At 40.0% G+C, this 18317-nt stretch overlaps 1 protein-coding gene across 3 annotated transcripts in view; it reads right to left on the bottom strand.

Moving 5' to 3' along the window:
- The window catches only part of nrg2b (neuregulin 2b), a 55356-nt gene that overhangs the window by 20394 nt on the left and 16645 nt on the right, over positions 1–18317 (bottom strand). For all 3 annotated transcript variants that reach the window (XM_085788479.1, XM_085788480.1, XM_085788481.1), the window contains exons 2-4: positions 10481–10643; positions 7498–7616; positions 6873–6996 (exon numbers count right to left, since the gene is read on the bottom strand). In XM_085788479.1, the coding sequence (XP_085644605.1) occupies positions 6873–6996; positions 7498–7616; positions 10481–10643 (406 nt within the window). The remainder of the gene's footprint in view (positions 1–6872; positions 6997–7497; positions 7617–10480; positions 10644–18317) is intronic.

The raw sequence follows: 18317 nt of genomic DNA, 5'->3' as shown, positions 1-18317 counted from the left end.
AACTCTCATTTACTGCATCCATTTCTGAATCCAACCTGACCACAACCATGAAGAAATAAAAAAAGCCAAGTCAGGGACATATTTATGTAACTCTGATTTACAATGAACATCCATTATTCTGATGTTCATTATAAACTGTCCTACACATTAGATTTTTGTATTGAAATTGTTTAACCCATTATGTAGTATTTGTAAAAGTTTCTCAGAGCCCAGCTAAGTGTTTTTATGTCATCTCTGTGTGGTGCACATGGGTCACATAAAGCAGAAGCAAAGTATGAGGAGAAAGTTCCAGTGCTGGATTTGACTTATATACTCAGTTCTCCCTAATACATGCATGCTGTCATTATTTTTCTATTTCAAAGTAAGAGACTTTCAAAAACTGTCAGTTAATTTTGACTGGCTCACAAGTTACCCACTGTAAAAAGAACAGGTACCAGATTGTGTTGGTACAGCAAAAGATGCAAACACAACACATAAAGCTAGTGTGGCAAATATCCCAACAACAATTGTTTTGCGACACACTCAGTCATATGGGAACCACCCTTTAAATCTTCTTTTTGCTCTGGTTTGATCTATACCAATCTCTCCGTCCGAATGCTTCCACGTTCAGTGTTTGGTTCTGGGCAGGTTGTGTGCAGTGGGGTTTTCCCACTGAAAACAGCTGCCTGCTTCTGTTGGAAGTGAGGTTGCTGAGAGCCGGGAGACTGAACCAAAAAAAAAAAAAAAGTTTCAGGCCATGAATCAATAAGCTTAAAGAAACTGTGATGTTCTGTGGAGCTGAGGAAACTGCAGAGTCAGGTGATGAATCCCTGTGGGTTTGTCCCCTTTCACATTACACATTTGATCCACTGTTAATGTAAAAAAAAAAAAAAAAAAAAAGGTGATTAGAGAAGCTTTAATGCAGCTTTAAAAAAAACTTGAGATGAATGATGTGCTAAATGAATTATCTTATTAAAATACTAAAATGTGAATGGGGCAAGGAATATGTACTGTAAGCAAACACACTGTATCACTATATTCTCTGCTATGCTTATGGCTTTATCAAAATGATGCAGTGTGGTCTAACAGCTGCAGTTAGTATAATAAGTAGTCAGGCTGTCATTGAATGTGCCTTATAGAGGTCATTGTATTTTACGGTCAAAGTTGAATGAAGCTGAGAGTTGGGATGAAAAAGCGGTATGTCGGGTTAAGTCATGCACATGCAGCAGTTTGCGAGCGTGCTGCTGCATTCTCCCCTGATGACACCCCTGCTCTGTGTACGTCTATGTTTGTGTGTTTGGTGTGGGAAAGCCATCACAAAGTTTCACCTGTAAAACTGAACCCTATGCACAAAGTCTATAAGAATTAGCATTTTAGCCCAAACGACATTCTGATGAATGCAAAAATAGTGATGACATGCAACTGTTTTCCACAAATAAATTGCAGCATGCACACACACAAATGCTCCTGCTTTGCACGCACACACACACACACACACGTATACAGACAACTCTCCACAGTATGTGAGCATGAAAATGGTTGGAAGAGGTTTTGGTATTTCTTGGGCATAAATAACAGCAGCAGTTTACATGCAGCTGCAGAGTGTGGTGTTTTGTTTCTGGATGGGTGGCGAGCTGTCAGCGATACCACGGGCTGAATATGATTCATATTCTGGCATCAGACATCAAACTCACAACAGTGAAACTAACAAGTAAGACTCCTCAAGGCATCACAGCAACATGAAGCTGATGCACATATATTGTCCAAAATATCGGAATTTGGGGATTTTTGGTGGAAGGTACTGATCCTGCCGTTCTATTAATTTGTATCGTCTCTTTAAACGAAACACTACATGACCTCATTTCAAATGATGTCCTTGAGAAAATAAAGAAAAATCTTTTTGGAGAGAGTGCTTCAAATCCTGAAATGTCTTGAATTGGGTGCTGTAATGGGTGTCATGGCTTTTACCCAACCAGGTACTGTATAATTGATTTATTCTTTTAGATGTTATAATTGATCATAGATCAGCTTTTACTGCAGTCAAATGAAAAATAGGCATGTAATAGAAAATCTGATCCAACTGCAGAGCACCTTATTCTGTAGATGAATCACAACAATTAATGAACCACAGTGCTGTGATATTATGGGTGTGGCCCCATTACAGTCATTATAGGACAACAGAAGCTCTCTGGCAATTTCGACCAGCCCTTGTAATGACCACACTCTATTTATTACAGTGATTTAGTATCTGGTCAACATATTTATTCAGTTTAAAATGCAAGGACCCTCGGCTTCCCCTCATCCACATACTGTCCATATCACTGACTGGGTATCCTTCTCTCCTCTTTCTCACCACTGAAGAGACAACTTGCATTTTGAATCAATTACAGCAAAAACCCTCGGAAGAGCCCACTCAGCAATTTCCCATAGAGTTATAAATAGAGCAGAGAGAGAGAGAGAGAGGTGGGAGACACTCGGAGCAGAAGCAGCCCTCTGCCGACATAGCTTTTACTGTATATCATTTCTTTTCTCTTTTGCCTCTTCCCTCTCCCTCCCTCTCTCTCTCTGCTTCTCTCCACCCTTTCTTTATCTTGCTCGCCCCTTGTTTTTCCAACTGTACTGTTCTCACGGGCCTGAAAATGAGCAGAGGGGAAAAAAACAGCACACCTTTTGTTCCAACCATCCAAATGAAAGCAAAGCCTGTGATTTTGTTATACTCATTATCCAAAGACTCATCAAATTTATGAGTTAAAAAAAACCAAACACAGACAGCATTATGTTCAGGCATCAATACAAGCCTGAACTCATGGCATTTTGTAGATTAGATTAGATTAAATGAACTTTATTGATCCATGAAAGAAGATTTGGCCTTTCCATCCTATAGCTGGGAATTCGGAGGGCTAATGTTTTCTGCTAACTGCCGGGCTGCAGTTTACCAGCATGGTTCAGATTAAACACACAGACTCTAACACAGGTTGAGGGGAACAGTGAGTAAGCAAGACACACTGAGCATTAACCTGCCAACAGCTTGCCAGGGGGAATGTTTGTATGTACTGATCTCCACTTAAACCTCCACACTGTGTTTTTAGCCAGGGTGCCTGCTGTCCTCCACTTTAACCTACAGACTCCATTTTGCAGTACAGCATTACTTTCCCCTTCAGGGAGGAGGAGATTATACGTTTACATGGGCGGCACAAAGGAGCTTGCAAACACCACCTCAAATTTCAGGGATATTAACAATTATTTCTGCCTGCAACTGCCACGCAGTGCGCTGATTTGCAGCTGTTGTGCAGATTTGTAAGTGTCTCCCTGTGTATGTGTGAGTGTGAGAGTGGAGGTCTACATATCTCTGAAGTGAACAAGCAGTGCAGACAGTCTACAGACAGCAGTCTTATTTACATCCTGTTATCCACCAGCCCCAACAGACAGGCCAACAAAGGATGACAAAGCTGAGGAGCGACAATAACTCTCTGCAAACTGCTCTGCTGCCACCTTGCCAGCTTGCTGTGGCTTCTTTAAAATGTACCGTGGGTTCATGTGTAGAACAATCATGCTCTGAGGGTTGTACAATCCTGGACATTTTGTACCCCTGTACTTCTATATACGCAGCTGATGATGTCTGTATGCACCCTCTCCAACAAAGTTTTCTGCTTGTCAGCACCATGAAAAAAAAATCCTGATTTATCCTTCAGCAATGACCGGAAGGTATATCAGATGAGAGATAGAGAGAAAGGCAGAGAGGGGAAAGCAAGGGTGGAAAGATTGAGGGAGAGAGAGAGAGAGAGAGAGAGAGAGAGAGAGAGATGGAAATGAAGAGACTAAAAAGAGCGGAGATCTGCAACAGACACTGGAGGATCTGAGGATGGATTTCTAGGAGATGCATCCAATTGTACAGGAAGCATAACAACAAAGCTCTTGATCACGCTCGACTATACACACCATCTGCTATCCACACTGTCAGGAGGAGAGTTTGTTAAACATTTACAAAATGACCCAGAATGTATGGCAAGTTGATGCTGAAAAATTACGACCTCGTAGTTTAGGAAATAAGAAAAAAGAAAATAAAAAAAAACTTCCACCAAGTGAAAAAAAGACGTCACAGCTCAGGTTAAAATTAAAGCTTTGGTTACAATTACAGTTTGTATTTTCAAAACACTGCACTGATCTCAAAGCTGTACTGTACCGTTTATTATGTACCACAGAAGTGGTTCACTAATGGAAGATGCTACAGCCTGGGAGTTATTTTTTTTTATGTATTTACTTTTTCCAAAATAATCTATTCAGTTTGACGTTAGGACGCATCTTTTCTGAAAGCAGACTGACATTTCGATGTAAATAATAACCTGTTTTTTTTCTATTTTTCTATGTAACACATTGATATAACACAACAGTGATTCATCCAATCTCCAGTTCATTAAAAATTTTGCACAGGCTGTTCTGAACACCTACCAGTCTGGTGGCTCTTTCCTGAGGAAAAAATCCTCCCACTCACAGGAAGTGATGCACTTTATGTTTACAGTTTGAAAATAAAGGCAAGCAGAAGAAGAAACTGGATAGTTAGCATGAGCAGTGAACACCTTTAACCACTCATGGTCTGCGTCAGCACAGAAATTGTCATTGCTACTGTTACTTGTTCTATTTCTCTGATCCATCTCGCCATGAACAGACCATTACTGTGTCTAGCAGCCTGTTCTGTCTCTTCCCTGCTGGGACAACACAAAAAATGGCGACACAAACAGTCTCAGAGAAAAGGAGGAGGAGGAAAGAAAGGAAGGAAGACATTGAAAAGACTAACGTTACTCAGGCCTGAGCTGTCTACTGTACGTCTAACTGCAACTCTCCCTACAGCGAAGCCAAGCACTTGTTAAACCTGTTCGGACACACACATAAAGAAACTGGACAGTGTCTGGATGATCAGGGCTCGTTTGCTTCTTAGATTAAAGTATTGCAGTGCAGAAAACAACTGACATGTCTTGAGCGTTGGATGACAGCATGCAAATGCACCACAGAGAACTAAAACCTGTGTCCCAATTCAGGGGCCGTATGCTTCAGAGGCTGCATCTGAAGACTGATTACGTCACAGCGGAGCAACTTGGCCGTCTCATTTTAAAGGCTCCTTTAAATGTGGCTGAACACACTTTCCCGGGCAACGAAGGATCCAGTGGGCGGTTTTCTTCGTGGCCCAACATATCCCGAGATTCACTGCGCGCTAGTAATGAAAATAACACACCAGAGAGCTGAAGAATACACTACACAAGTGTTGTGTTTCAGCGCAGGCAACAAGACCCATGCCTCGCAACACACAGCTGCCGACACAAAGTAAAAAATCCTCTGTAGGGCAGACTGTCATGTCGGCTCCATCTTCACCTTGGCTGGACGTGTCCTCTGGAGGACGTGACCCCAGAGGTGGGTCACAGGTTTAAAGTGTTCGCTACATAATGAGAGAGAAACCTGCAGCAAAACAGAATCTAAACCAAAAGCAGTGAGCTCACACTGAGGTGAGTGAAAACACAAAGAACAAATGGACTAAGCAGCTCCAATACATTAAATATGACACTACCATAGCTGCTTCCTGTCATGCCTGAGTAAATCATGTTGACCTGCCTGAAAAAAAAAGCTACATAATATATCAATATTGTTCCCAACATCCCATCATGTCCAGCTGACATGCAGATGTTTCTGGTACAATTTCCGAGTCAGGTTTGTTGGTGAATCTGATCTTGTTCACCTCTTAAAAAGTTCTGAATTCAAAAAGAATAAATAACTGTCCGATTGTTGAGGCTTCAGCCTCATGTCATCTCCACCATGACAGGCAGCTTTCATACTCATTTCCGTTGTCCATGTTGACCTGCAGACCGCCAACTACACAGACACAGACGCACAGTAAATTTAGGGCCAATAATCCATAAGGAAACCAGCTAAAAAAAATTATGTTAATAGTCAAATCATCCACAGTTTGAATTAATGTAACTAATCCACTGGGTACCAACTTATACAACTAATGTAACATGTCCAAATCACTGAAATTTATAACTATTAATTTTGCTGCAGATAATGTTGTAATGGCATTTTTAATCATCATAATAAAAGATGCACAGTGAACAAATCTGTCTCGTGCCCTCTGTTCACTTTGCTTCAGTGAGCGTCCTCAGCCTGCAGAATGTTTTGTGGTCACATGCCAACTGAGTGACCGACAGCAGCTAATGTTCTACGTCAGCGGGACGTCCTGTTCGGCTTTTGTTCCTCTGTGCAACACTGTGCTCAGAAACATTTTTCAGCACAGGGAGAGGAAAAGCAGGACTGTCATGTTAACTGTTTGTTACGTAATGTAACCTGCATTTCCTGCTCCTCTCTCCGCTCAGACGTCTAAACCTATCCTGGTCTCTGGTGACAGGAATGATAATAGTCTGTATTGTTTGTTTGTTTTTTACCAGCATTCTTGCTAACTGATGAAAGGGACGCTATCAGTTTTGCTGAAATGAGGATTTCACATAGAACAGTTAGGACTGAAATAAGAAACTAGATGTATAAAGGTTTGTTGATGAATATTTAAAAAAAAAAAAGACAAAATCAGACACACTCAAATTCAATATTCTCTTTCTTTTAAATCCCCTCTTACTGAAAACATTTTCTGAGACATCAACATATTTTGAAGGCACCAGTTTCTCTTTCACTTGAACAGGACGATGGCCTCAGACGTTGTGGCTCAGATACAACCAGGGGACAGACGACAAGGTGGTGCAGTGACACAGTGTGAGGCCAGAGAGAAAGAGAAAGACAAAGAGAGAGAGAGAGAGAGAGAGAGAGAGGGAGAGAGGGAGGGAGGAGAGACAGGGGGAGTGACCACACAGTGATGACTGAGGGGACGGTGCCACAGTCAGCAAACAACTTACTTGCAGGACGGCTGGTTAATACCATGTATGAAGTAACAGTCTCCTCCGTTGACGCAGTAGGTCTTCTCCGAGTCATTACAGCGCCTCGCGTGACTCACACCCGGAGATGGGGTGGTGGTGGTCACTGCAAGGAGGACAGACGGACGGAAAGACACAGAGAGACGGACAGACAGACAGACAGACAAACAGACAAAAAAGGCTGTCACCTCTTCAATGTTAATGCTGCTATGTTACTGACTTTTCAAACGTCTTTAATGAATTTCCAAGATGTTACGTAAAGGGACATAATCTGTTTACTCTTTGAGCAAACACCAGTCACTTTGCACTAGGTGAGTGTAAAGACAAAGTGGTCTTAGACTTCTGTTATTCATAAACCTTTATAATAACCACATGCTATTCTAGTTTAGCTGAAGTTACTGAATGTAACAGATTAAAAGCTCTCTGTAATTGTTACTGTCATATACATGATGAATTCTACTAGATAGATAGATAGATAGATAGATAGATAGATAGATAGATAGATAGATAGATAGATAGATAGATAGATAGATAGATAGATAGATAGATAGATAGATAGATAGATAGATAGATAGATAGATAGATAGATAGATGTGTCACTTCTCACAGATCTGCACGCTGATTATACTCGTGACGTTTTCTTGTCCTAGTGAGTTTTCAGCCACACAAGTGTAGTTGCCAGAGTCTTCCACACGGACACGACTGATCTGCACCTTTGAGTTTTTTCTTCAGAGAAAGAGAGAGCGAGAGAGAGAGAGAGAGAGAGAGGGTGATACAGAGCAGATAAAAAGACACTGTTGGTTACTGTTATGTTGTTGTTGTTGTTTTGTTTTGTTTTGTTTTGTTTTGTTTTGTTTTGTTTTGTTTTGTTTTTCAGAAAAAACAGCAGAGTCATCTCTGACTGGACAAGAAATTACATTTTTATTTCCAGCCTAGACACGACCAGAAACAATTGATGTTTATGTTACTGCTACTATATATGTAACAACAGGATTGTAGAGATTGGTTTACTGGTTTACTGTTTCCCTTTCAATGTTTACCCTGAGGAAGTGAGTAAACAAACGTAAACGTAATTAAAGGACAGGTATTTAACAGTAACTCCAAAATCTGTTAGTGAGAGCACAACAGTTCATTTTGGAGGCTTGCATGATGCATCGTTTTTTTTAAAAACATTTTCAGCATGTGAGTACATTAAATGGTTGATTTCAAATTTCAAGCAAAGTAAAGGATGATCTTTAATGAAACCAGTTAGTTTTGATAAATATCCTCTTAACCCTTTGATGCACAACATATGCACACCCCCTCTAATGCGCAACATGGGTCTAAAATGACCCGCATTCATTTTCCATGTGAATTCATGCTGGGTGAGTGTTTTTTTGTGGTATCTTTTAAAATCAATAAATTTTATGATTGAATCCTCCAAGTATCATTTGAATATCTTGTTTTTAATTAGTACAGGGTGTTATTTCCATTTTTACTTTCTTATTTTATGAACAAATAGACAAAAAGTCTCAGAGAGTGGACCAGTTAGCTAGCTAGCTGTTGACATTTCTACATTCTACTGTATTAGTTAACTACAGTAGAACATGTCACCAGCTAGCTAGGTAGGTAGCTGTTGACATGTTCTAGCTGGTGTCTACAATAGAATATTATTCTATTGTAGACACCAGCTAGAACATGTCATCATGTTAACAGTTAGCTAACTTGCTAATATTAAGGTATTTCCCTTTATGACAAGTAATGTAGCTACTTATTCAAGGTAACTAAAACCTTATCAATTATGCACAGTTATCTTTAATGAGTCATCAAATGTTTCTTTAGGTAAATTGGAATAATTGTAAAACAAGTAAATATGATTATATGTGCTTAAAAAAGAATATTTACTTAAGAAAATGATAAATACTGTGCAGTGATTTCAAAGATATAACATTGAAATAGCCTACTCAGATAGAATAAACTATGGCTAGCTGTTGACCACAGTAGAATATGTCAACAGAGCTATTAATGGGGGAAAAAGGACAGGTAATGACTAGTCATTATTGTAATCAAGGAAACAATTGTCTGTTGTTGGTATAGATAGTGAGGGAATGCTAAAATTAAAGTATTCTTGCTATACTTGTTTTTTCAACTGGTCCACTCACTGAGACATTTTTGTTCATTTTTGTTCACAAGTAAGAAATGAAAAATGGAAATAATGACCCCACTAATAAAAAACAAGATATTAGATAATACTTGGAACATTCAATCATAAAATAGATAGATTTCAAAAGTTACAGCAAAGAAACTATCACTCAGCATGAAATCACATTGGAAATGAATGTGGGTCATTTTAGACCCATGTTGCGCATTAGAGGGGTAGTGATACAAAATGTGTTTTTATTAAAAAAGTGAAAAAGTAAAAAATAAAATAAGGATGTATTATGATCAAAAACAAGTTAATTGAGGAATACCTGGAATTCTATATGATGAAATAAATTTTTCGCAAAGATATAGCACAAAAAAACTCACTCGGGTCTATTTAGACCCATGTTGTGCATCAAAGGGTTAATCATCTTAACACAACACTATGTAGAGGACATACAGTACACCAACGCAGAATCCACAGTTCATACTTTAGCGTTGTGGCTATCGCTAGCGCCGTCTAGCCATGGTGTAACTCCGGTTTGCCTGCATCAATTTTAGTCGCGTTTTTTGCTCCCGCCAACACCGGGTGACCATCAGGACAACGATTTAGGGGTCAAGAATGACCGGAATTGTCCTTTAACACTTTATTGGTCTCATGTTAGCTTAACCTTACAGAAAAACCACATGAACCTCACATGTGAAATTTTTTGCACATGGGAATCATGATATTTGCACATGGGAAACATGATGTGGTTTTGGCCCAATTTTATGTGAATTACATGTGAATTCCCATGAGAACCTGAGACATGTTTTACACATGTGCTCTACATGGTTTTCTTGCCATTTGTTTCAACAATCAAACTAAAAAACACACAATATCCATTCAGAAATTATTCCAGAGATGTTTCTTGTAATACCCAAAGGTATACTGTATTATTTGATTGACAACAAATTAACACATATAGTAACATGTGACCACACGTGTTACTATGTAGAGTATGTGAAGTTGATATGTTTTTTCTGTAAGGAACATTACATTGCAGGAGGAGGATTATGCACTTTCAACTTGACTCTTAAAGTGCAAAGTGTTCACCTCCAAGCCAGCAACCAGACTCGTAGACTTCTAGAGGTGCTGTGTGTGATGCTGACTAATTTCCAGGTTTAGGACTCATTCCTGCAGCACTGTGCTCAAAGGTCATTTGATTAATTGTTGATGTACTAATATACTGATAATGTATCTGTAACTTGAAGGTTTACTTATTGTAGATTTATAGAAGTTTGGTAAAAGTTTTGCTTGCTAACAGCGGCTTCAGTCTGGGTACAGACAGAGTAAAGTATCCTACGGAGCAGCACAACAGGAACCACTGCAGCATCTGTTAGAACACACTCATCTGTCTGGATCTCTAACATTTGGAAACTTCTGGTCCATGCAGTCGTGAGGCTGATCATCAGCCTGATAGACTCACTTGTTGGTCTTTATCTTGAGGTCTCTGCCTTTCTGAAGCTCGTGTCCATCTTTGTACCAGCGGAAAGAAGGGCTGGGATTCCCCGACGCCTCGCACTTCAAGTACAGCTTGTCCCCTTCCACCAGAGACTGGCCTCGCATCAGCCGCAGTTTAGGAGCAGAGGCTGGACAGAGAGAGAGAAAGACAGAGAAGGAGAGACAGAGAGATGGATAGTCAGAGGGGAAGTGTGAGGAAGAGAGGAGAGAAGGAGAAAATAAAAGCTTGCGTTATTGAAATTTACATAAAACATTAAATTTGTCTATCAATTCAAAATGTGTGTGTGTGGCAGATTAAAATCCGTGAGGGTTCAGATGTCAGGGGTCAAAACCTGAGGCAGCAGGTCAAAGTTCACATGAGCGATAGCTAAAGAACGAAGGAAAATCAATAATGTTTGACGCACACGCAGTGGTGTGAGTCCTGAAAAGCAAAGACAAACTGAAGCTTATGGAGAAAAAAATCTTGCCTCAAAAACTCTCTGCAGTAGATTTTCACTAAGGAGCAATGTTTGTGTGTGTGTGTGTGTGTGTGTGTGTGCGCGCATGTGCTTCATCGGTCTCAGGAGAGTTTCACTCTCTCTCTTCTCTCCTTAAAAACTACAACAGACTGCATCACTGACACCAGCGTAGGCAACACACAGAGAAGCTAAAGCAAAGAGACAACTCAGCACCATTTACACAAAAACGCACACACAGCCAGTGAAACACACATCTCTCACACACACACACACGTCTACGTGCACAATGTGGGCCTAGCACACCCACATGGTCCTGCATACAAACACACACACACACACACTACAGTGTTGTAGTGATGAGATACGCTTGATCAGCTCCAGGACTGTTGTGTAGCCCACAGCTCCTCACAGCTCTGCTGCAGCTTCCATTTACTCCTGACATGTGTGCAGCACAAGTTGAGCTTCATGCATTTACACTGTAGGTCTGTGTGTGTGTGTGTGTGTGTGTGTGTGTGTGTGTGTGTGTGTGTGTGTGTGTGTGTGTGTGTGTGTGTGTGTGTGTGTGTGTGTGTGTTACTCTGCTGCCAGACTCAAACTCAAAAAACTACAATTTCAGATTTAGCAGGATGGTCTCACACTGTAGAGTGGACAGCAAAAGAAATGATTGTGATAAATGTTAAAGTGATAATGAACTAAATTCAACATGGATTATTACGTTTTTTTCAGTGTCAGTGAAAAAGCCACACTTTTTTTCCCCAGTGGTTCAACCAGGTGTGGTGTTGTGGTCATTGGTGGCTGTTTTCAACCAAACAATCAGACTTTGATATTTGGGATTACAAAGGGGACGTGTCTACTTTCTGGACCAGAGCCAGAGAAATGGAAACTGAAAATTGGTCACATAAAAAAAACAGTATATCTCTACATCAAGCTTATGTATGCATACACATTATCATCACATAATACACCCTCTGGATACATGAAGAGAAGTTTATATCGAACATGAAATACCCTTATACTAAAATCACAATATGTACAGTATATTTTAATATCAATATATAAATTACAGTAATGAATATTTCATCTATTTAAAGTCTATGTTTGTATAAGGAAATGGGTGCAGCCATACAGGTCATCATATGTCAACATAACTGCTCTATGGATGTTTTTGACATGACAAATGTTAAATCATCTGCTCTCTGTAGTAACTCTGTAGAAACCACCACTGCAGCCTCAGCGTTGAAAATGTTTTTGAATTTAAAAAAATGTTTTCAGTGAAAACCAATGGGCCAATGGGAGCGAAGCCCCACAGAAAGAGTACGACAGTCAGCAAATTGGAAAGAAAAAGTCGAACCCCCCATGAAGTACAGTACCCTCCAAACCGCTTGCAGTTATGTAAGTGGGATTTAGGTATGATTTTTAGACTTGCAACAGAACAAGCAGCACATCCTTAAATCCATTTCTCACATTTTCTGAGATTTAGTCTTGTCACAGACTCGACTGTTGATGTATAATTCCATGTCACACCAAAGTAAATCATCTCAACATCACCAGATGCTCTCTCTGTCTCTCTCTCTCTCCCTCTCTTGCTATGGCTCCTGGCTTATAATGAATTATACTGAAGAATAGCACCGAGTGTCACTGTCATCATATATTTTTTGGAATAATTTGCTGCTATTTTAGTATTTTCTTGAATGAGACTCCAGATGCCACAGACTCAGTGAGGACTGAAGCCTCTGCTGAGTCTTTACTCCACTCAACCAGACTTGATCTCAGCTCGTGTTGACGGATGAGGCCGAACAAAGAGAAACGTGAGAGGGCTTCGTCTTCCAGCAGTGAAGCAGACAGGCTCTGAATTCACAATGTTACACAATCACAATTCACTAGTTGGTGCACTAACATCCAAAGTTACATTCAGGACTTTAAAGCTGCAACAATCATATATTTTTTTACATTAATAATTATTCACATTTCTGGAAACAGCCTTCCCACATTCGCAGCCCCAGCTCTTTTTTTTTCTAATGTCTTATGCAACTATTTCCGCCCCTTGCGTTATGTTAACAACCACATACAAAACTATGAATGCCAGGTCAGACTGTTTGGAAAACGAGTGTCTTTGTCCGTTTACAAGAACTATAAACCTACAGTACACCTCTGCTTTTCAGTGCAGGTCGGACAACACGTCTTGCAAAATAGCAGCCTCCTGTAAACTGCCACAGCAGGTGGAGCGTACAGACGACGAGATGTGAAAATGTCCCTGCTTTATGTTTCTTTACATCACATGTGACAGCTCACATCTATGGTAAATCCAATGTGGCATGAATGCAGCATTAAACCTATGAAGCTGAGCTGTTTCTAGGCAGTGCTGGCTGGAAGTCATTACAGGAAACATTTAGAGTGTAGCTCACATTTAAAACGAGGGCGAGTTACGTACCAGGATCTTTTATTATTATGGCAAAAATGTGTAAAAACTCACCGGTTTCCTCTCTTTAATCCGGTCATGACAAATTGTTTTCTGTAGGACAATGAGCAGCCTGCTCGCTGCTCTCATCCTGCATTTTGCTTTGGATATTTTGTAGGAGACAATGAGCAAATCATGGGAACTGTAATCTAATAACAATGTGCCATATGTGGAAGAGAGATGAGATTTCATTGTGGGAGGGGCGACTTTAGGCCAATTCCAGCAATACGGATTTGACATTTAGACTTACAATGACAAAATACCTCAGAGAATAATAATCTTTGTTTGTGTTGTGCTTTTCAAAAGCAAGTTACAAACTGCTTCACAGTCAGTAAATACATTAGAAATAATCAAGAGTATATTAACTAGAAATGCCACAAAACAAAAGGAAGGAAATATGGCAAGGAGACACAAATAACAGCAGGATCAAGTATCAACAAAAAACTCTCGCAAAGACGCTGATTGTGTCTCCAACGCTTCGGCATCACTGGGAAAACACCCGTCATCTCAAACCCTGAATGAGTCGGACTGCTGAACCACAGACTCACTCCACACAGACGCTACACTACAGTTGTTAACATATTTGTATCATTTCACTGTGGCAAAGCAGCACAAGGAGAAAAAAACAGACACAAAAAACAGTGTGATAACTGTGACTTCTCCAAAAACCAGGGAGTTCATTTAAAATATGTGTGGGAGAAAGAGAGTGAGGTGTTAAAATGAAATTTAGGTCTCTGCAGATTGGAATATTTTTCCAAAGCTTGGCATAACGCAGACACGAGTAGGAGGTTAAGACACACCGGAGGAGAAGGCGAGGACAGCCAGTTTGTCCATACATACTGTTAAATAACAGTCAATCCTCTGTCAATCTATTCATCAATCCCTCCCAACTCCCTCCAATGATCAGTTTAATCACATTTGCAGGAGCAATGCACCGCTCGTCTTCCTCAGCACTGAGCTGTGAATGACGTCCACCTTAAAGGTTCATTGTAACATTTTGGGGAAATGCTCTTCTTCACCAGAGTCAGATGAAATCACTCTTATGTCTGTGCAGTGAGCCTCTGTTAGCCTAGCTTAGCAACTAGAGTGACCAGTTTGGTTAAGTCCAAAGTTAAGACTTGTGGAAACTGAGTCTAACTAAATAGCACATCTTTTACTGGCTACAACAGAAACCTTCCTTTAAAGCAGGGGCCACAATCTCATTTTAGTTCAGGGGCCACAAACAGCACAATTTGATCTGAAGTGGGCCAGAACAGTAAAATAATAGTCTGTAAAAAAAAAAAAAGAACTTTCAATATTTCCCTTTGTTTTAAAGGGACAACGAGGAGTTTTGGAAAAGTGAAGCGTTTTCACACTACATTTATGAGCCTCTGCACGCACCGTAAAATTCTTTGACCGGCGCAAGACGGACTCATGTTTTCATTCATCAATAATTAAAGTCAGAGGTTCAAAGACGATCACATACCGTCGTAGTTACGACCATAAACGGCGATTCGGCTGTGTTATTCTCATGACTCGCCGCAAAACCTAAAGTAAGGAAACGCTGGTCGGCTCGACCAGCATTTCCGCCACCACTAATAATAACAAAATAACGATAGAGACAAAACGATATATTTATCGAAAATGGACCCATTAACAAGTGTGGGTAGCGGAGATTCATCCACATTAACGTGAGACTTTTTTATAACCAAATAGAAACTTCTCGTTGTCCCTTTAATACATTATGAAGATGTTTACAGTTAATGAATTACCGTACTTTTCGGACTATAAGCCGCTACTTTTTTCGCCCGCCCTGGTGCAGCTCACGTCTCTGCACACCGCAACACAAGCGCGCTCCATAACCCGTAATCTTTTGTTTATGACGGTTCAGACTACACAAACACACACGCCTAACATCGTATATGTAACATTATTAAACCGGCTTCGTTGTAAACAAATGCCGATGGGCGAGAGGAGCGTAACCAAAACAGCAGAAAACGAGTGGACTTGCATAGTTCCCTACTGTCTTTCTGTGTAAATGTTACAACATGAAAACCTGCGGCTTATATTCAAGTGCAGCTTATATATATATATATGTACAAAATGTATTTTCTTTTCAAATTTAGCTGGTGCGGCTTATATTCAGGTGCGCTCAATAGTCCGAAAAGTACGGTATTCTTTTACAAAACATTTATGAACAACCTGAAATTTCAAGATATGTGCAAATTAAAATTTTCACACTTGACAAATTCCTCCTGAGGGCCGGATTGCACCCTTCTTTAATTGAATTCAATAAACTCATTCATCTGCAGCACATTTTGTGAAGAGTTGAAATGTCCTTTTATATCTGCAGCACTGTGGATTCAGCTAATTTCCGCTAAATCGTTCTCAAACAAACTGCGGATGCAAACACGCTGCATTTAACATGGAAGTGTGTGGAGTGATACTGATACGTAATAAAAGATTAATAAAGTTATTAGACTTCTTTCCTTATGATGTAGAGTAGTTCGACCTTGACATCTACAGTAATTGTGTTATGTACATTTTTCCCACTAATTACTAACTTTTCAGTGAAACTAAATCACATTTTTCATAAACATGATAAAAAACAGTAAAACACACTTGCAGAGTCATGATGTGTTGCTATCAAACAGATAGATCTGACTTTCTGTCAATATCTGTTCTTCCAACACAAAATCCTCTGAAGCAGCTGGAGTGCGATTCATGTTTTAAAAGTTACATCTACAAACTGACAGCTGAGGTTTGTTTTAACGCGGTGTGAGATTGAAAAATTCAATGCTGACTTGAAGCACAAGACAGTCAGCGTTTTCTTTTTTCCCCCAGATTTAACCCAAGCCACAATCTTTCCCTCAGTGTAACCCAAGATGAACCACACACACAAGTCTTCAGTCTCTGGTGTCAAATTCATTTGTATTAAACGCCAACCACCCATCCTGAATACATCCCCACCACTGGGCCAGAGCTGGGGGGAGGGGGGCATTACCATCCAACCTAATCCAGGCAGCAGTTACATTTCCTGATGAAAGGCTGAACTGAAATGCTGAACTTAAAATGTCTGAACTCGTATCTTTTAATGTTTTCCGTCACTTCCTGAAGGACCGACAACAAAAATCAATTGAGCGGTGCCTCTGCTGACCATTCTTGCCACCATGACCCCCTTGCTCCTGCACTTTTGTTTTAACCTCTATTGTACTATGGCCCTATTTATTGTAATGTAATATTGTAATGTATTTTGTATTTTATGAAATGCTGACGACGTGTGCTGCTGCCCCCTTGGTCAGGTCGCCCTTGAAAATGAGATCTCGATCTCAACGGGTCTTTTTTACCTGGTTAAATAAAGGCTAAATAAAAATAAAATGTAAGTGGCAGCCGGTGTTATTGTAAGCCTTAGTAATACATCTTATTTTCTTAAAACAATTGGACATGATTATCCCATTTGTTTCCACTGCAAATTGACTTTGTAAAAACTAACTTCCCAAATCAGACAAATAATTCTACTGGTATTTGGATGAGACCTTGAAACAAGATTATTTTAGCCAAATGGTGCATATTTTTTTCCTTCTTTTAAGAATAATAAAACCACTGTGGGACTATATTTTTGAGGGCAGCTCAACTTAACAGGCATCCATCTGGTGGGTCTAAGGTGAGACTGTCAGGCTTTGAAGCAGGTAAGTGAGGAAACAAGTGGTGAGAATCTGCCTGGAGCAGCTGTGAGTGGTGAACCTGGTTACCGATGAGATCATTCCTCTCTGGGACGCTCTCCTCAGGAAACATGGAGGCTTTTTTTTTGGCAGCATGGGAATGTTTGCAGTAAACCAGGCAGAAATCACCCTTCATGGATGTGACACCCGCATTTCATGAGTGTGACAGTGTCGGATTGATGAATTCCCACTCCGATTTTAAGTCGTTTTGAGCATCCGACATAATTGCCGGGGTCACTTTGGATATTTGGATAAACATCCTTGTGAGTTTGTCCTTTACAGCGATTGATGCATTTAAACTGTTAAGAGTCTATTGTTTGGTTACGGTATTTTAATCAGACATCGAAATACCTGCTGTTCATCATCAAAGCCCTTCTGCTCTAAAGTGCATTCATGTTAAATAAAATAAAAAAGATGCTTGATCAATAAAAAACCTTCACTGATCTCTTTTTATTGTCGTTGTGATGATTAATTCATAAATGACAGGTACTGTAGGTTCTTGTGGTTGAATGTTTAACTGCACACACTCATAGTTAGAAAAGGCTGTAAAACATATAAACAACCTTTCTGCTCACTCGACTGTTGCAGCTTGATGTTCCTAAACCAAATCACAAATGCTGAGGAGGAGGAATTTACTGTGAAGGGTTCTCCATTAAGTCTTAAAACCACTCTCTCTATGCCAGAAACACATTAGCACCTATAAGGTACATTAGGATGTTGGACAGATGATGTTTTAAATAAGTAATTCAATTGATATTTCCGTCCTATCTCATTGCCTAGACCTTCATTTTCACCACATTAATTAGCAAAAACACATGTCAGACAGCACAAGGATCCCAGAGAGGTCCCAAGGCTCTGGTGTGTGTATTACTGTAAACACGACGTCTTATACACATCTGAGAATCTCCTACTTTAAGGAAAACATTTCATTCACTAGACAGTAGATCTTTATCAAGAAGTGTTTTCATTACTAAAAACAGACCTATGTTACAAGGAAACCATTCATGTAAATCTGGAGGATGAGGACTGACTAATCTATTGATTTGTGAACTGGATAAACAGTGGAGGGTTTGGCTGGACTCACTGGGCAGAACACTGTACATGTGCACGATGCAGATTCAGACATTTGGAGATGATGAACGCTGGGACAAAACATCAGCAGCACACGTCCTCAATAAAAGACAC

The sequence above is a fragment of the Trachurus japonicus genome, chromosome 10, assembly GCF_045865225.1.
Source record: "Trachurus japonicus isolate A0001 chromosome 10, Traja_1.0".
NCBI lineage: Eukaryota > Metazoa > Chordata > Actinopteri > Carangiformes > Carangidae > Trachurus > Trachurus japonicus.
Note: the sequence above shows the minus strand (reverse complement) of the source record. Positions and strands in the feature narration are given on the sequence as shown.